The sequence below is a fragment of the Cebus imitator genome, unplaced genomic scaffold (genome assembly GCF_001604975.1).
Source record: "Cebus imitator isolate Cc_AM_T3 unplaced genomic scaffold, Cebus_imitator-1.0 Scaffold326, whole genome shotgun sequence".
NCBI lineage: Eukaryota > Metazoa > Chordata > Mammalia > Primates > Cebidae > Cebus > Cebus imitator.
Window position 1 is genome coordinate 969,674 of NW_016107641.1, and position 17,173 is coordinate 986,846.

At 57.2% G+C, this 17,173-nt stretch overlaps 1 protein-coding gene across 13 annotated transcripts in view; it reads right to left on the reverse strand.

The window, feature by feature from the left end:
• Positions 1-1,373: 1,373 nt before the first annotated feature.
• The window catches only part of ARHGAP22 (Rho GTPase activating protein 22), a 217,522-nt gene continuing 201,722 nt past the window's right edge, over positions 1,374-17,173 (reverse strand). For 8 of the 13 annotated variants that reach the window (XM_037729973.1, XM_037729972.1, XM_037729974.1 and 5 more), the window contains 6 exons: positions 16,449-16,656; positions 12,261-12,393; positions 11,395-11,468; positions 10,624-10,745; positions 7,594-8,461; positions 1,374-3,985 (listed from right to left, as the gene is read on the reverse strand). In XM_037729973.1, the coding sequence (XP_037585901.1) occupies positions 3,757-3,985; positions 7,594-8,461; positions 10,624-10,745; positions 11,395-11,468; positions 12,261-12,393; positions 16,449-16,656 (1,634 nt within the window). In that variant the 3' untranslated portion in view covers positions 1,374-3,756. Of the gene's footprint in view, positions 3,986-7,593; positions 8,462-10,623; positions 10,746-11,394; positions 11,469-12,260; positions 12,394-16,448; positions 16,657-17,173 lie in introns of those variants that run through there. The other 5 variants (XM_017504665.2, XR_005196352.1, XM_037729977.1 and 2 more) reach the window with 5 other exon arrangements.

Genomic DNA, 17,173 nt, shown 5'->3' on the forward strand with positions numbered 1-17,173 from the left:
ATTTTGGTCCAGCTGCTGCCAGTTTTCAAACCTGGTGAGCTTTTTAACCAGCTGTGGGGTGAGTGCAGGGGCTTGGGATTTATGAAACTGTTGGGTTGTCTTAAGACCCAATGTCCAGATAGCACAGAGATTTAGCTGTCTTGGAGTGGGGTCATCCAGCCAGCTTGTGGCATGTGGTGGGGCAGGATCCACATCTTGGCAGGTGGGCTCCAGGGCCTTCGCTTCAAAACTGCTGTGCTAGCCGGGCGCGGTGGCTCACGCCTATAATCCCAACACTTTGGGAGGCTGAGGCGGGTGAATCACGAGGTCAGGAGTTCAAGACCAGCCTGGCCAAGATGTTGAAACCCCGTCTCTACTAAAAGTACAAAGTAGCTGGGCGCGGTGGCATACGCCTGTAATCCCAGCTAGTCAGAAGGCTGAGGCAAGAGAATCGCTCGAACCTGGGAGGCGGGGGCTGCAGTGAGCCGAGATCGTGCCATTGCACTCCAGCCTGGGTGACAGAGTGAGACTCCGTCTCAAAAAAAAGAAAAAAGAAAACTGCTGTGCTCTACTGCTTGAGCAGCTTTATGGGAATACAAGCGTCTCCTGCTCAAAAGCTCCTGGGATGCCATGTAAGGTAAGCATGTTTGCAGTTTTGTCTGCAACTCTCTCCCTATCCTTTGGGTTATGCTCAGCAGTGTACAGACATGCTCAAGAGTTCCCATCTTTCAAAAGCTCTCCCTTGCCCCCTTCCACTATCAAAATGGAACTCAATTCATGTGAGTTAATGTAAAGCTTTCAAATACTTTCCTATCTCCCTTAGAATAAAAATAGCCTCCCACCAGGGTGACAGGCCCTGAGTATCTGGCTCCTGCTGGGCTTTTCATGACCCCATCCTGTCCTACCTCCTTCTTCACAGACTTCAACACATTGTGAGGCCCCTGTGCCTAAAGTGTTATGGGGCTTGCTGTGGGAGATGGAAGTAGTAGCAATGTGGCTGGTAGAAAAGGACAGCAATCCTGGCATGGGTGGGGGTTCTTAGTAGAGGCAGGAGTACAGAGAGGCGGCAGCAGTGTGTGTCAATGTCACAGCTACTTAGCTGGGAACTCGGGACACCGTGAGAGAACTACTTAAGATATCAGGAGGGCCCTGGAGTGCTGCATCAAAAGGAGAGGGAGAGAGTCCATGTAACGTTTCTTGACCCCATTTTTACCCATAGACCAGGGAAACATGGATATATGAGTTCCATTCCAAAATTATTTCAGGAATAAGATTCATTCCTGGTCCATCACTCAAAAGCCAATTAAGACAAGGAATCTTCCTCTTCTCTCTTCCTATTTCTGTTTCTCTCACACCCATACCCTTAAAATTGTATTTTAACTTTAAAGAACATGTACATTCATGTTATTCTTTTAATAAAAGCCAACTCTTTTGGTATGAGACATTCACAATTTCCAGTATTTCTTTAAAGTCGAACACAAGTTTTACGACACAAAGTGTTCGGAAGCAGAATCCCAGGTTCAGCTGATTTCTTGCTATTGCCTGTCTCACTCATCCATACTTAATTTGAGAACATTTTTTAGCAACATGCTTCTACTGAGTCTGTCTAAAGCATTCCAGGGTTTCAATGAATCAGCTCCCTGCCATTTCATGTTCATAATTCGTGGGTCTACTTCATATTAAATGTCATTACAGTAGTACAGTGGGAATCTGTCAGTTTGGGAACAGATTCAGCAAAGGTAACTCAATTGAGAGAAGGGGGTAAGGGTGGGGATACTAGAGCCCCCTCCCACCAGCCCCGATGGCCTTTGTCACTTAGTGTGCCTGACAGTCAAGTCAGATGTTTTACAGACAAGATGTCTGGTGCTGGTTACCTAGAGATTGGAAAACAGAACTGAGTAATTTCAATTCATTTTGAGATAAGAACTGCATTTGCAGATCCTACTTGGCCAGCAGGTGGCAGAAGTGACTTAGGCGTTCACGAACTCCTATCCCTACTGTGAACTCCGCAGGAGCCTGAGCCTTTGCCAGGATTAGTGGCTGAGCCAGACAAGCTTCCTTTCATCAAGGGAAACCCATTTCATGGGTTTTTCTGGCGGCATTTTCTCTCCAGGTCAAAATTAGAATTCCAGCGCTGGGGTGAGAAAACTCAACAAGGTCATCAGTCTCTGTACCCACCCGATTTCTCCAAGCCTCAGTTTCTCCTCTAAATACGGAGAATAGGGTCAATTTCCTACTTTGCTGGGTTGCTTTGAGTACTCAAAGTCACCTCGTATTCTCTTCTCTCTCCTTGAATAGAGGGGAGGGCAGCATCTCAACCCCAGGGGAAAATCTCATCACCCAGACAGCTGGCTCGCCATGGCGGCAGCTGAGCAAAGATAGATGCCGCTCTCCCCAGCCCCTCCCAAACTCCAGCACCCAGATCTCAATGCTGCTGAGGGCCCCAGGCAGATGCCTACCTACTGGTAGCTGCCCAGAGACAGTAGGTAGCTGGCCACACTGTGGGAGCTACCCTGTCTCGCCCTGCGGGCCTGCCTTCCTGGTGGGAAGCCAGCATTTCCTGGGAGCACTGAGCCCCTGGCATTTAAAGCATCAGCCTGTGTGGGCAAAGTTTATACCTGATTCTAGGCAGGGCTGGTTGGGCCTGAGTGACGTTTCTAGAGGCTGTGGTCAGAAACTGGGTGCTTTGGTGACCATCACTCCCTGAACAGACCCCTACAGGTTACTGCTGAGGGGTGGCTTGGGCCGGCCACACATCGGGACACACTGTGAGGGGAACAAGTGACTGGGCCCAGAGGCACTGCTGCGCTGCCTCCTGAAGCACAGCCCGGGAGCTCCAGCCGCGTCGGGCCTGGCCTGGGTGCCCTGTGGATGGGAAAGGCTTTCTGGAGGGATTTGCCCTAATGGAGCCTTCAAGTCTGAGGATGAACCAGAGGAGGGAGGTGAACAGCAGGGAAGGGGATCTGGAAGGGAGCCGGGCAGGGGCCCAGGGTGAGGGGTGGGCACCTGGAGGACCAGGAACAGGCGCTTCCCATGGCCTTGGCTCAGCCCTCCTGCAGGGCAGTCACACTTGCCCACACCTCGCCCAGGCACAGCACCGACACTGGGCACCCACTCAGGCTGTGGCCCTGGAGCAGAGCTGGGGCCATGGTGGAAGGCCCAGGGGAACTCCTAAGACAGAAACTAGCTGCAGAGGTCCAGAGGCTGGGGGACAGGGAGAGTGAGGAAAGGCGTCCCACCTTCAGCACCCAGATGAGAGAGCTGAAAGCACAAGGCTGCTGCCCCTCGGGGGCTTCATATCCACTTCACGATGCACTTGCTGTTCCACCCAGGGGCACGCCTCAGGGCACTCCCAGCCCTTGGAGAAACAGGAGCAGTCACCTGAGAAGCACTATATTGTGCGGCATGAAAAATGAGCCAGGTAGCAAGGCACCATGCTTTGTGAGCACATTTAATAAAGAAAGCTAACTGTTGCCAGCAGCTGCCCAGATCCTGGGTGCCCTCCATTTCTGTGGCCATGGGTGACATTTCCTGGGTAAGGGCTAAGCACTGCTCTTGGTACCGTCCCCTTCTGACCCTACCAGGAGCTGCATGGTTGGAGCAGCATCTAGAGCCCACGTGGTCTGTGTGGGGTCCCGACAGCCCCCACAGGACTATCAGGATCTCTCTCCAGCTGGTTCTGGAGCACCTGGCCCCTCCGGAGACACAGAGGCTTCTGACTCTGAGCATGGCTGGAGATCAGCAGATGTGGCACAGAAGTGAGCTCTGCCATTCCTTTTACTTTGGGGCCCTGGCACCTTTTGCCCCAACAGTCAAGTTTCCTAGGGTAGAAAAAAACTCCTCCATCTCCTTCTGCAACAGCTGGTTCCTCCTCTCCGCGTCCTCCCGTGCCCGCTCAGAGTTCCGCAGCTTTATTTCCAGCATGATGAACTTTTTCTTTTCCTGGTCCAGTTCTTCTTCTAACCGGGACAATCGTTTTCTCAGGTCTGCACTCCCTTCTTCCATTCTGAAAAGTCAAGGAGAGACGCTGTTTGAGACTCTGCGGGTTGGGCTCACTGCCCCATGGCTGTAGCCCTGCTTGTGCTCACTGTGGGGTGAGGGGGGGCTCAGGCTAGGCCATGGCAGTGGAGGACACCGCAACTCAGTGGGGAAGGATACCCCAACTCATCTGCTCCTCACAAGAACCCCAGTACTTCACCTGTGAGCAAACTGCCCCCTTCCATAGCTCCCCTAGGCCTGTGATCCTGAAATCACCATGAAGACCCGTGCCTTCAGAGCCTCTCTGAGTCCGCATTTACCCCTCCAGCACGGTATGGGATGGCCTGCCAGCTGGCCAGAACAGCACGCCCTGCACGGGGAGGGTTGGGACTTAGGCTGTCTCCTAGCCTTTGCTCCTGCGCTGTGGCCTCCCCTCCCACAGCTCCCTGCAGCTCCCACACCATCCCCATGGTCCAGCCACATGTGGCAACCCACAAGAGATCCTGCAGGGTGGTCACTTCCATTCCTGCTCGCCCATCACGATCACCTCAAGCACCCCCTCCACGATGCTGCTTCCTGTGGTCCTCCCCAGCAGGTCACAGTGGTGCATCTCTCCGCCACCAGGGCCTATACCTCACACTTCCGTGCAGGTTCATGCTGCAGTGTGCCAAGGTTCGCACAGCCATCTGTTTGACCAAATGGCCAGCTTCTGTCTGTCCAAAGGGACACCTGAGCCCAGCCCCTGAGAATACATACTGGAGTTTAGGGCCTAGCCTGGTGACCACTGAGCCACATGGCTATGGGCAGGACACAGGCACACAGAAATGCAGAGGGTGACCGCTCCTCAGAGCACCAGTAACCATGGACTGAAAGACACCAGGGACCCAGCACAGCGGCTGGTACACGGCGCATGAGAAAGAAATACATATTCCCTGCCCCACCAGAACGAGGCCTCCATCCTCATCACTGAGCTAGAAGCATGGCCTGAGCCCTCCCCGCCAGGAGTACAGGCAGCTGTCAGAGAGAAGTCCCCTTCCTCCCCACTGCTTCCTCTGGTCTCAGGCCTGAAGCCCTCCCCTTCCTTCTCTGCCAGGCTCAAGACTCCAGGCCCCAATTACACATTGATGACTCTGAACCATTTCATCAGCATCTCCCACTCAAAGGGTCAGAGCTGAGCTCCTGACCCTCACCTCCAGACCACTCTCTCGCAGCCCTGATGCACTCTCTTGGTGAACGCCTTCTTCCACCTGCTCAGCTGAACGATGATGTCCTCCCCTAAGCCCATTATTTTTCTGAGCCCCATATCTGATCAGTAACAAAGCCTTTTGGCTCTACCTTCAAAATATGCTCAGCACCTGGCCGCCCCCCCCACCTCCACCTGTTGCCCCTTAGGGCCACGTCCCCCACAGATCAGGCCTGGACCCCCACGCCTCCTAATTGGTGTGTTCTGTCCTTGTCCCCTGGCAAGCTCTGCTCGGCATGGCACCCAGGTGCACCTGTCAAAGTGCCCAAAGTGCCAAGACCATCAGCTTCTCACTTCATTCTCATCTCAGAAAAAAACCAGAGCATTGCCCAGGCCAAAAGACCCCGCCCATTGGCCCGCCTCACACATCTCCAGTCCCCAGCCCCTGACTCTCCCCGCTTGCCTGGGTCTTGGGCTCACTGCTGGCTACAGCTCTGGGGTCTCCTCCCCAGGGCCCTCCAACCCTCTACCCTGAGGTGCCTCTCCACTCCCCTCCACATTGCTCTATGTTCTCCTCCTTCATCTCCCTTTTAACACACCGTGCATTTTCGAAATGTATCATGCCTATCAGTCTTTGTCTCCCTGCAACCCAAATAAGAATGCAGGCAGAAATTTTGATCAGTTTTGGCCACAGCTGTGGCCACCTGCACAGCATCTGGTACTTTACAGACAACAGGCTCTCTTTTGGGAATGCATGAAGGAAGGTGACTCCCCAGAAGGGCCCTGGGGAGGGGATCCGACTGGGGTCCTGGGAGTCCGGACAAAAGCCAGCCTCACCCCACCTCCTGATGGCTCCATACATACAGAGAACAGGATGCACATTCCCAGTCCCCTGCTGGATGGGACAGGTGCTAATGCCCTTACCTGCCTTCCTGTGCTTAGAGACCCTCCTCACTCTAGACCCTCCCTCTAACTAAGACAACAACCCAGACCACTTTGCTATTGAGGACAGTCACTCCACAAGGGCTACCACTGCTGTCCCTTTGCCTCTGGGAACCTCATCTTACCTCCAGCCCAGCAGGCAGGAGTTAATGCAAGCAGCAAAGGCTCCTGAGTGCTCCCATCCACTGAGTCACTTAACACTCAGGACAAACAGGTGTGGTCACACCGGGGCCCAGAGATGGTGCCAGGGACACTCAGCCAATCCCTGGTGGAGCTGGGACTAGAACCCAGGCAGTCTGACCCAGAGTCCAACAGCCCTGCATCTCCCTTGATAAACCACACCTTGGAGCAGGCCAGAAGAGCTCCAGGCACTCTGCACACGACAGATGTCCAGCCCAGCCTTCTGCATGGTAAGAGTTCCCACGTGCCCTGTAGTTTGGCCTGTGAGCTCATCCAAAGCAGTTAGCATCTTCCACTATGTTTCTGGAGGCCTGTGGGTTTCACTGATGCTATTTTCTTTCTCGGCTCCATCCTATGGCTCCTTCCAGCCCTGACTCAGGCACTGCCTGCTGTAACCTCCCCCATGGCAGAGGCCTCTGCGCTCAAGGTCCCTCTCCCATCTCTTCCTGTTGCAGACACAGTGCCTGTACATGCCTGGCACTCTCCAGCACCCAGGAGACAGCCGTCAGCAGAGCAAAAGGGCAAGGGCTCTCATTGTAGCTCCCAGTGGAAATGACAGGCTCAGTGGGCAGCAGGACTGCCTCCCACCTCCATCCGCTGCCTCTGATGGAGAAAGGAAGCCCCTGCTAGTGTGTGGGACCCAGGTGCACAGGTCAGCCAGCTAACAGGGACCTACCTGCAGCCCGATGGGCCAAGAAATCTGAGGTGCTGAGGGAAGCCCCCAGCGCTTAGAACCCGGCCTTCAATAGCTGAGGTTCCTCACTGCAGAGGGGAACCCCAGTCATTGTGGGAGGCAGGAACTCCGCCCCTTTATGAATGAGCTTGCAAGCCTCAGGGTGCAGCATAACAATCCCGTGACCAGGGCAGGCACAAGGGCTTGGTTTAGCAGGGAAATTGGATTCTGATCCCATCCAGGAAGGGGTCCTCACTTCCCGCCTAGCTGGCCTGGGGCCTGGGGCCTGGGCACTTCCTAGGGCCCAGCATCCAGGCTACGGGTCCCTGTACTGGGACCTGCCTCCAGGGGCCGCCCCTCCCTGGCTGCGCACTGCACACCGACTCTGCTCCCACCTCTGCAGCAAAGTTCCCCTGGCTGGGCGGGCATTCCCACTCGCGTGGAGTCAGCAGGTCTCCACAACGCTGACTGCGTGCCAAGCTGACTGTGTGCCAAGCCTGCCAGCCCCAGGGCTTTCCCAGAGCTAGGATTCCCCTCTCTGAGGCTGGCTTCCAGGGCCAGCGGCTGGGAGGTCAGGGGCCGACACCCACGTGCCAAGAGCACAGCTCTCCGGCAGGCTCCGCCCAGTCACAAGAGGCTCCACGTGGCAGCACGTTACCTTTTCACACTCCTCTCGTACTCAGTCCGCTGGCGGCACAGCTCCGCCCTGAGCTCCGCGACCAGCCCCTGCAGGGCCTCGGAGCGGCGCACACGCTCCCGGGTGGGGCTGCCCGGCTCGCTGTTGCTGGCACCCGTCCCCGCCTCCTCCAGGCTGTGGCCCAGGTCCAGGGACTTGGGGTCCTCGCTGCTGCTGGGGAGCGGGGAGGGCTCCAGGGCCCATTCGGTGTGCAAGGAGCTGCGGGAGGAGTCGCTGGCACGGCAGGCCGTGCAGCTGCTGAGTGAGCCCCCTGCCGACGACTCGCTGGACGAGGCCCCCGACCACACCATGCTGGCCACGCTGGGCGTGCCGGGAACCAGGCCCGCAGGGGGCACATTGTCGTAGGTGGAGAGTCTCTGCACAGAGCCCGAGTCCTTGAGCCGGTCTCCCGACGAGGCTCGGCGGTGGCCGCGCAGGGAAGACAGCCCGTTCATGAGCCAGTTCCCGCCAGAGGAGATGATGGGCACCTCCAGGGACGATCCACCCCCCTTCGGGCTTCCGGACCGGGACCCCGGCTGCCGGAATGAGGACTTCCAACTGGGCAGGGTCTGCACCTTCTTCCCGGGGCTGCACCGGCTCCCCGGCTCCGTGGGGGCAGTTCTGGAGAGCACCGCCACGGCCGCCCCATCCAGGGAAGAAGTCCTGTGCGTCGGCAGGCTGGGGCCACCAGGCTCTCCCTGGCTGTCTCTGGTGACCTCCTCGGAGCCCCACCCCACTGCGCACTGCTGGCCTGCGCGCGGGGAGGTGGGCCCTTCCGGGGTGGGTGCTGTGAAGAGCTGGCTGTGTTTGCGGATGAGGACCGTCATCAGGTGCTGGATGAGGGAAGTGCCTGTGAGAAGAGAGGCGGAGAGAAGCCTTGCTGCCAGAGGCCGGCCCAGGGTCGCTCTGCCAGTCATGGGGAAGCTGCAGCTTTGTGGGAGCTGGTCCTGTCCCTAGAGCCAGGCTGCCCCTCAAAGGAGACTCCATCCGCCCAGAGGAAAGGACCACACACCCTCCAACTCCAGGCAGGACAGCAGGATGGGGCTACAGAACCACCTTCCTCAGGCACAGAGCTGCAAGCAGGGAGGAAACACTGTGCCCGCTCCCAGGCCCTCCAGCTGGGGTGGGGTGAGGGGACAGGCACCAGGGCTGCAGGATGAGCAGGTGGCAAGTTGGGACTGGAAACTGGGAGTTGAGATGCCAGAGCTCTCTCAGCTGCCCCCTGTTACCACTCCCACCCCCTCCCCCACCCCCATGCTGCTGACAACCGCCATGCCTGAATGTCCACACTCTGGGACAGGGAATAGAGCCTTTCCTGTGTGGGGGCACACACATACTATTGCACACACAGTGCACCCACCCACCCCCAAAAATCCCTCCCCCGACAATCACACATACAGTGTATCCCACCCACCCCCAAAGTCACACACACACATACAATTGTACAAACAATGCACCCACCCAGCCTCCCCAAATCCCCCCAACACACAATCACACATAAAATGCACACTCCCCCAAAATCCCACACACATAAATTGCATGTACAATGCACTCTGCCCAGCTTTCCCAAAGCCCACACGCATACACAAATGCACGCACAATGCACCCCACCCAGCCTTCCCAAATCCTCTCAATACACAATCACACATACAATGCCCACTCCCCAAAATCCCACACACACATACACAACGCACCCTCCCCAGCCTCCCCAACCTCCCCAAAGCCCCCCACAAACAATCGCACACACAGTGCACCCTGCCCACCCCCTAGAATCCCACACACATAGAATCTCACACACACCCACCATCCCCCATCTCTAGGCCAAGGCCCCTGTGATGCAGCCCCCAGTCCTGGGGACTCAGTTCTTGTGGTGGTGGGGTGGGGGCCTGCAGTGGATGTGGGCAGTGCAGGAAGGACCATAGCATCTACCCAGCTGCCTCATTCTCTCCCAACACTCTCACCACAAAGACCAGATGCTAAGAGGTCCCCTGGGTGGGACAGAGGGCTGAGTGCCATGGTGGACTCTCCCATTGAAGTTGACTAGGAATCCTAGAAGAAGGCAAGGAAAGAATTCTGAGGCCAAGAACTTAGGTGATGCAGGAATTCCATGATGCAGGCAGGGCAGGCCTCCCCCTTGAGCATCTATTACCACCAGGCAGGTGGGAACCTGTGTTTTCCTGGCCTGGTGGGGTCTTGGGGTGGGAGACCCAGCCAGGGCAAGCCAAAGACGGGGCTTGGCAAAAGCACCCCATCATGTCCCTGGACATGGGACAGGGGCCAAAACAGCCTCAGCTGTGGGCTTTCTGTCTGAACAGCACGTCTCTCGTGCATCCTCCACAGGGGACAGTGTTCCATGGGCACTGTGAGGTGTGCTCTCTTTTCCATGGCAGCCTACACCTGTGCCCTTTGCTAAGTCTAGCTGACTGGCCTCTGGTGAGTCCCCTCGCCTCTCCTGGCCTCAGTTTCCTCATCTGTAAAGTTGGGGCCGATTACCACATCCCAGGCTGGTTGTAAAGCCTGAAATGAGGAGATACCAACAAAGCACTTAGTAGAAGCTTACTGAAAGCAGCTGCTGTTGCTGCTATTTGTAATCACTTATTGTTATTTATCATAGAAATTCTCCAGGGTTTGCAAAGCTGACATCTAGGAACCTATGACAATCGTGTGATTATAAATGGAAAGCAAACATGTCTGTAGGTGTTCAAGGGCAAGAGTGCTGGCCTCTCCCATCCCTCCAGCCTCTTCTACCCACAGAAACCCCTGGCCATTCTAATTATTCCCAGTGATCTGCTGCTGCAAAGTTCCTTTTTGTCTTACAGCTGGACCTTATGAGGGTGGCGGGGCGAGGTCTGCAGAGGCTCCTGCCAAGTCTCCAGAGATGGAGATGTGCTGCCTGAGCCACCCCTCCTGCTGGCCTGGCCCTGGGCTGACCTGGTTCCAAGGACTTGCCCCAGACCAAGATGAGCCCAGACGCAGCAGCACCCAGGGACACCAGGTACACATCCCCCTTACCTTCCATGATGGTTACTGGGTCCTCAACCTGTGGCCGCAGAATGTTAGGTCCAAAGACGGTTGCCAGGTTCTGGACACTCATCTTGTTGACATTTGAGTACGCTTGAACTTCATGCAGAAACCTGCAAAGTAAGGAAGCAGCAATCATCAAAGAAGCAAGTTCTGACGCCCAGTCACCTGGGAGCAGCCTGGATGCCCTGCCTCACCCCTGCTGAGCCTTGCTGCCTGCAGGCTTTTGCCCACTGGGTGCGGCCTGCCTCTGCCAGGCTTGATGAGGGCAGGATTCCCCTGGGGCCTGAGAGGGCCATCAGAAGCAAAGGTCACTGGGACAAGGACCCACCACTATTTGTGTGGAAGGAGGACACATGACTCTCCACACAGCAGTGGGTGCAGATTCTGGGAAGTCCCAGACCCCAGTCAGCACCAGCCCTACATGCCCCTTCTCAGAGTCCAGGATAGGGATACATGAAGGGTTGGGGTCAAGAGGCAGATGCCTGGGGGAACAGGATGGTGAGAGGCACCCAGGAGGGACTAAGGGTATGTCCCTTCTGGAATTATCTACCCAGGACTGTTTAAAACCACCTGCTCAGTGTCTGCGCTTTTCCACTCCCTGCTGCGTCCACGCTGGGTGAGGCTCTGCAGGGAGCAGGGGAGGGGGAATGACTCAGGCCCCCTCTCAACAAGGAAGAGTTGTGTGTCTCAGGGTGGGGTTGGGGGATGAGTGCAGAGCCAGTGCAGGAAAGTGTGGTTCCCTCCTGCCACGCAACTTACTTGCAGATGTATCTGAGCAGGTTGTAATTGGCCTGAGGAAGGTTGCTCACTTGTTTAGCCAACTCCAGAGTGCCCTTAGGAATGAAGAACAGAATTTCAAACAAACACCAGGAATGAGGCCCCTGGGCCTTCTCTGACTTTGAGGAGGGGTAAGCAAGGAGAAGGGAGGTGGGGGCTACGGTGACCCAACCCCAATGGACCAGAGGGCTCTACCACCTCCCCCCACCCCTCAAGGAGTGGCCAGGGCCCAGATGTGACCTCCTGGGAAGCTAACTTGCTTCCAGGGAGCTAGTGTGAGGGGTGAGCTGCCCGTGGAGGAATGTCAGGGCCAGCACTCAGCTCGCTTATCAAGACACAAATATTTGCCAGATAATGAGCCCTCATCTCCCACATGGCCTCAGGGGGGGTAAACAGTCCTTAGCTGGCCCTGAGCCACCTGGGGCTGCAGACTAGCACCTGCAGGGGCTGGGACAGGAGGGCTGGCCCATCTGTCTTGGGAGCCAGCTGAAATTCTTTTGGGAAGGAAATGAGACATAAATAAAAGATCTCCCTCTTTCTGAGCCCATGACAGGCCTGAGTGGCCTGAGTTGGGTGTGGGGAGTGTGAGTGGCCAGAGCTGGGCATCCCCGGACCTGCCCCTCCAAGGCTGCATACAGGTATGGCTCCAGACAGACAGCAGGATGCCCTGGCCCCTCCCCAACCCAAGCAGGATGCTCCAGGCCCCCACCACACCCCACACACAAAGCAGGCCTCCACAGGATCCATGTGCCATGAAAATTCATGACAAACCAGAGTCTGTGTCCTGACTCTACAGGCTGCCACCCAGCCAGCCCATCTCCCAGGAGCTATCCCCAGGAGCCACTGACCTCCCCCTCGTCCTTGGTGAGCAGCTGGGCGCAGCTGAGGAAGTCCTCGTACCTGGCGAAGGGGACCACGGGCTCAGGGAGCTCCCGCAGGTAGAGCTTCAGCAGGGAGGCCACCGTGTGCACGTCTGTTGTGCTGGGGAGTTGGGGGGAAGAAGAGGACAGGTGTGTGAAGCCTGAGATGCCAGGAAATTTCAGGAGTGACTGGCACCTCTCCTGTTGCCAAGGGGCAGCCTCTGGTCTCAGGTGCACGCTTGGGCACACTGGGGCTGCATCTGTGGTCAGCTGCCCTGGTGAAGGAAAGGCCCATGCTGCTTCTGGGAGCAGTGGATAGAGCTCGGGGAGGGGCGACTAAGGATCCATGGCCAGGAGTTCCAGCTCAGGGGCAACCCACCATGCCCAGGCACCCGTTCATAACCCCTGAGTTTCATGTCTGTGTCAGTCCGTCCAGGACCTGCTCCTGTCCTGCATAGACTACACGGGACTCCAGGGGCTGCAAAGCCACAGGGCCCTGCAAAGCACAGCTGCTCCACCCTAGCAGCTGCCCTGGACCAGAGGAATCAAGTGTGATGTAGGTCAGGTTGCACAGGGGAGGGCCCTGGGACATGGGCTGGGGGCCCCTTCTACAGGCCTGGTGGCCATCCCAAGGTCCCCTGCAGGATGATGTGGGAGCCTGGGAGCTGCCAGCTCTCCAGTAGGAAAACTGTCTCACAGGCCCTCTGTAGGTGCTGCCAGCCCCAGCCCAAGCTTGCCCTCCCTGCTGTACTTGACCTTGGCTGGAGTGGGAAGAGCTGCATCAAAGCTCCCACCAAGCAGGGCTGCTGGTTCCTTGTCTGGGAGCAGGTATCAGGGGACCAACAGCAGGAGCAGGTCAGAGGTCAGGCCCTTTCCTCTCTTCCTGTCCACAATGGGGACACCTAGCCTTCTAAGCTCATCACCACCTCTCCAGTGCCCCAGGAGTCCACTCCAGGCCTCAGTCTCCTGCTCTGGCTCGGAGCTGCCAAGACTGAAGTAGACCAGCTGTGGGTGGTGGTGGCACTAGGCCTGGCACAGTCCTTCCCTGGGTCCCATGTGGGGTCTGCAGTTGAGGTCCTATACAAGAGCCTTGGCATCTCCTCAGAGCTTGCATTCCAAGTAGTATACAGGCCCCAGGTAGTTCATCTACTTGCCTAGGGCCCTGGACTTAAGCCCTGGACTGCATTTCCAGCAGCAAAGATGAGCCCAGGGCCAGGAGACCATGGCTGTGCCTTTATGCTATTCCCTGGCCCTGGCTGAATCCCAGGCTGGGCTCACTGAGATAAGTGCCTTCTGGCTTTCATATTTGGAATTCTGGGGTTCCATGTGTCCATATGCATCCCAGATATACCTGGGGCCCCTCGTTGCCTGAGGCTCAGTGGCTCTTGGTCTGGCTGGGTCCAGGAAGCCCCTACTCCACCCCCGCTTCCCTCTCCAGCCAGGCTTGCTGCTGCCACACCCTCGGTGGCCTTCTCCTGGGTCACGTTCCTAGCCAACTGCCCTGGGTACCCAGGCTTGAGCCCAGCAGCCCCTTCTCCACTGGGGCCCCATGCCTTCAATGGCAGCCTGAGTAGAGCAAGAGAGATTGGGGGAGGGTCAGGAGGCAGGGAAGTGTGGTTGGGAGCCAGCCCAGGTCCTCCCCTTTTCTGCAACTGGAGGGATGGGAGAGCTTCTGCCCTGGGCAAGTGGACAGAGCTGCCCCTCCTCTGCAGACCTCCCGAGCTGCATCCCTGCTCCACAAGGACTTGCTGTTCAGCCCTGTCCAGCCTCCCATCCGATCATCTTACTTCCTTTCCTTGCCCTTCCCTCCCTCTCCTCTCCCTCCTTCCCCACTGCAATACTTTTAACAGCTGTTTCCAGGCCTTTTCTTGAGACTTTTCCCTAAACTGCTGTCCCCTTCCCTCCTTTAATAAGCCCCAAGGAGAACTCTGCACAGCCTGTGGTCCTGTGGGTGCCCCTGCACAGCCTGTGGCCCTCCCAGCATGCAGTGACACACTGCAGGCAGAGGTGGGGGTTGCGAGGCAGACAGGGCAGCAGTTGGTCAGCAGATGAGGTGCCTGCCCTGGTGGCAAACTGGTCCTGGTGGTCAGGGCAGCCCACACTGAGGCAACCCTCCATCTGCAGGTTCCTCATCATCTCTCCCTTCTCAGGGACACCCTCTTGCCCACACTAACACCAGCATCTATCCAGGAAGGATAGCAGCTGAGGGAATAAGAAGAGCCTGGCAGCCAGGAGTCCCTGCAGCCCCAGGCTCCGGCACAGAGGAGGCTGTCCTCAGCACTCAGCAGCAGGGTGGCTGCCTGCGAGACGGACAGCCCAGTGCGCAGGGGATGATGTGCTGGGAAGGGACAGGTATGGGGCAGCTCCAGGCACTGAGGCTTCCAGGCCTGGTGAGGCTTTAATAGGAGAGAAGCCCAGGACCTGGGGCTAAAGGGTACCTTCTTATAGAGATGAGCAGGAAAGTGAGGAGGGGGCTTTGTGGGGAAGGTGCAGGTTAGAAGCCAACACCCCAGCAAGCAGGCAGGCTATGGCCTGGGGGAGAGAGCTCCATCCCAAAAGCCTCTGTCGGAAGTGGGTGAGGAGGGGCTCCTCTGTTGGGGGTGGGTGGGCAGGGGGCCCTCTGTCCTGGGTGGGTAGGGACGGGGGCCCTCCACCAGGGAGGTGGGGGCAGGGAAGGGGTCCCCCGTCTGGGGGACGTGGTGAGGAGGGGCCCTCTGTGGGTACAGATGCAGAGCCAGAGGAGCTGCCATGGTAATGGCAGGAAGCGGGAAGGATGGCCTCAGATACCCAAGGAGGAGTTTCTAAAGGGAGAGGGAATCAAAGCCCAGGCCCTCCGTGGCAGTATGGGGTCATGCAGAGATGGGGGTGGAGGAACAAGGCTAACATGCCCACTGTGGAGAAGGCCCTCCAGAGACAATTCCAGAAACAGCATAGAAGCGGCCAGAGAGGGAGAAAGCAGACAGGAGAGGGCCTCCAAGACACAGGGAAGGCTGCCCCAGGCTGCTGGAAGGCTGAGAGTCAGGTCTGCATAGAACACACCCTGCGGGTGCCAGCTGTCTTTCCAGGGGAATTCAGCAGGCAGGCCAAGTGGGGAAAGGAGGCTGAGCACGCCAGAAACCACACCTTGGGAGAGCAGGTGTGCCCAGGTGGAAACCCGGCAGGGTGGGTGAGGCTCAGATGGCCTGCGCCACTCCAGGGAGTTTGGGCCACTCCAGCAGAGTTTGAGTAGGGGAGTGGCGAGGTCTGCAGAAGCCCCTCAGGTAGCATCAGGCACTAGGGCGGCAGAGCATCTGATCCTGGAGAACTTCCAAAAGTCCCGGTTCCCAGGCTCTACCCAAGTAACATTATTTGAAGCATCTCCAGCCCCAACACTGGGCCACATAAGACATAGGATGGAAGAGGCCTGGCTGGCAGAAGTTCAGAATGGACCACAAGCTCACTGAACTCAGCATTGGGATGGAGCTTCATAAAGCTCTGGATGAAAGGTCCCCGTAACTCCCTGGGCAGAGCATCTCTGGGGAGCAGTGGTCAGTCCTCTCCATCTAAGGAGAGGAGACACCTCCCCTGGCTGCAGTGACGGGCCTGGGAAGAAGCTGAGGGGCTGAATGTTCTGTCCGAGAGGAGAAGCCCTGAGAGACCAGGGCGACCTGTGGGTCCTGGGGCAGATCCAAGAAGACAGGGTGGAAGCCCCTGGAGGGTAGGTTTTCTTGATTCAGGAAGAAATCTATGAAAAAAATTGCCCCATGATGGGTAGGGGCACTGTCAGGGGAAAGAGAGTCCCCAAACAGCCCTGCGCTGGGGTATAGTTGGCTCCACCCAGGGTGATCCAGGGCCTGGGTACACCCCCATGATGGGTAGAATGGACATGGTCCCAGGGCAGGTGCAGAAGACTTGCTCCCCTGTCCCTGGAACCGAAGAGGAAGGAAGCCGCGCTGCTATGCCACCAATAGAGCCTGGCAGTAGGTCACCGGAGGAAGCATGGCCAAGAGACAGATCCTGAGAGGGGACCCCAGGCTGGCAGGGTGAGGGTGTGCCCTATAGTCTGCCACTGGGAAGGTTGGCCCACCATCCAGTCACCAGCTCACCCCTGTCATCACTGGAGCTGGTGTCCTGGGCAGGATCCCCTGCAAGAGGAATGAACAAGCGGCTCTACATCACCCCTGTTCATGAGCTCACCTGTCAAACAGTGGCTTCTCCCCACAGTCGAAGGAATCCTGCAGGTCCCTCACCAGGTTGGCCTGGCCCGGCATTCGGAACAGCCCCTCCTCAGTGAGCCCACGCTCCCGGATGAAGTCCACACACTGCTCCACCAGCAGGGGTGCCAGGCGGGGGCCATACTTCCGCTCATGGTGGACTGTGTCCTCCAGGCGCTGCCCAAAGATCCCTGAGCACAGAGAGGAGCTAGTCACACCCTCCACCACCCAGCTCAGTGGTGGGTACTTGGGACGATGGAGGGCAGGTACACTATTAGGGCTAAAAGTGGCTCCTCCCCAGAAAACAAATTAGATACTGGGAGGACGCACACCAGAAGGCTGAGCCCTGGGCTGCCTATGGACAGACAGCAGGAGGGAGCAGTGGGCTGGTGGCATGACCTGGCCCCTGGAGCTTGCCCAAGCCAGGAGCAAATGGCCCTCAGGGAGCATGCATTATGCATGTCATTGATTGGTTTTGCAGCCATTCCAAATGAGAAGCCATCCAATGCCCATCTCCAGCAGAACCAGTGTATCTCCTATATTGTTCTTACTGTGGAACACTGTGCAGCAATGAGAATAAATGAGGCACAGCTCACCGGACAAGACAGACACAGTAATATGAAAACCATAGTCATGACTCAGCATCAATCACCATCAGGAAAACGCAAATCCAAACCACTATCTGATCCCACCTCACTAGGATGGCTA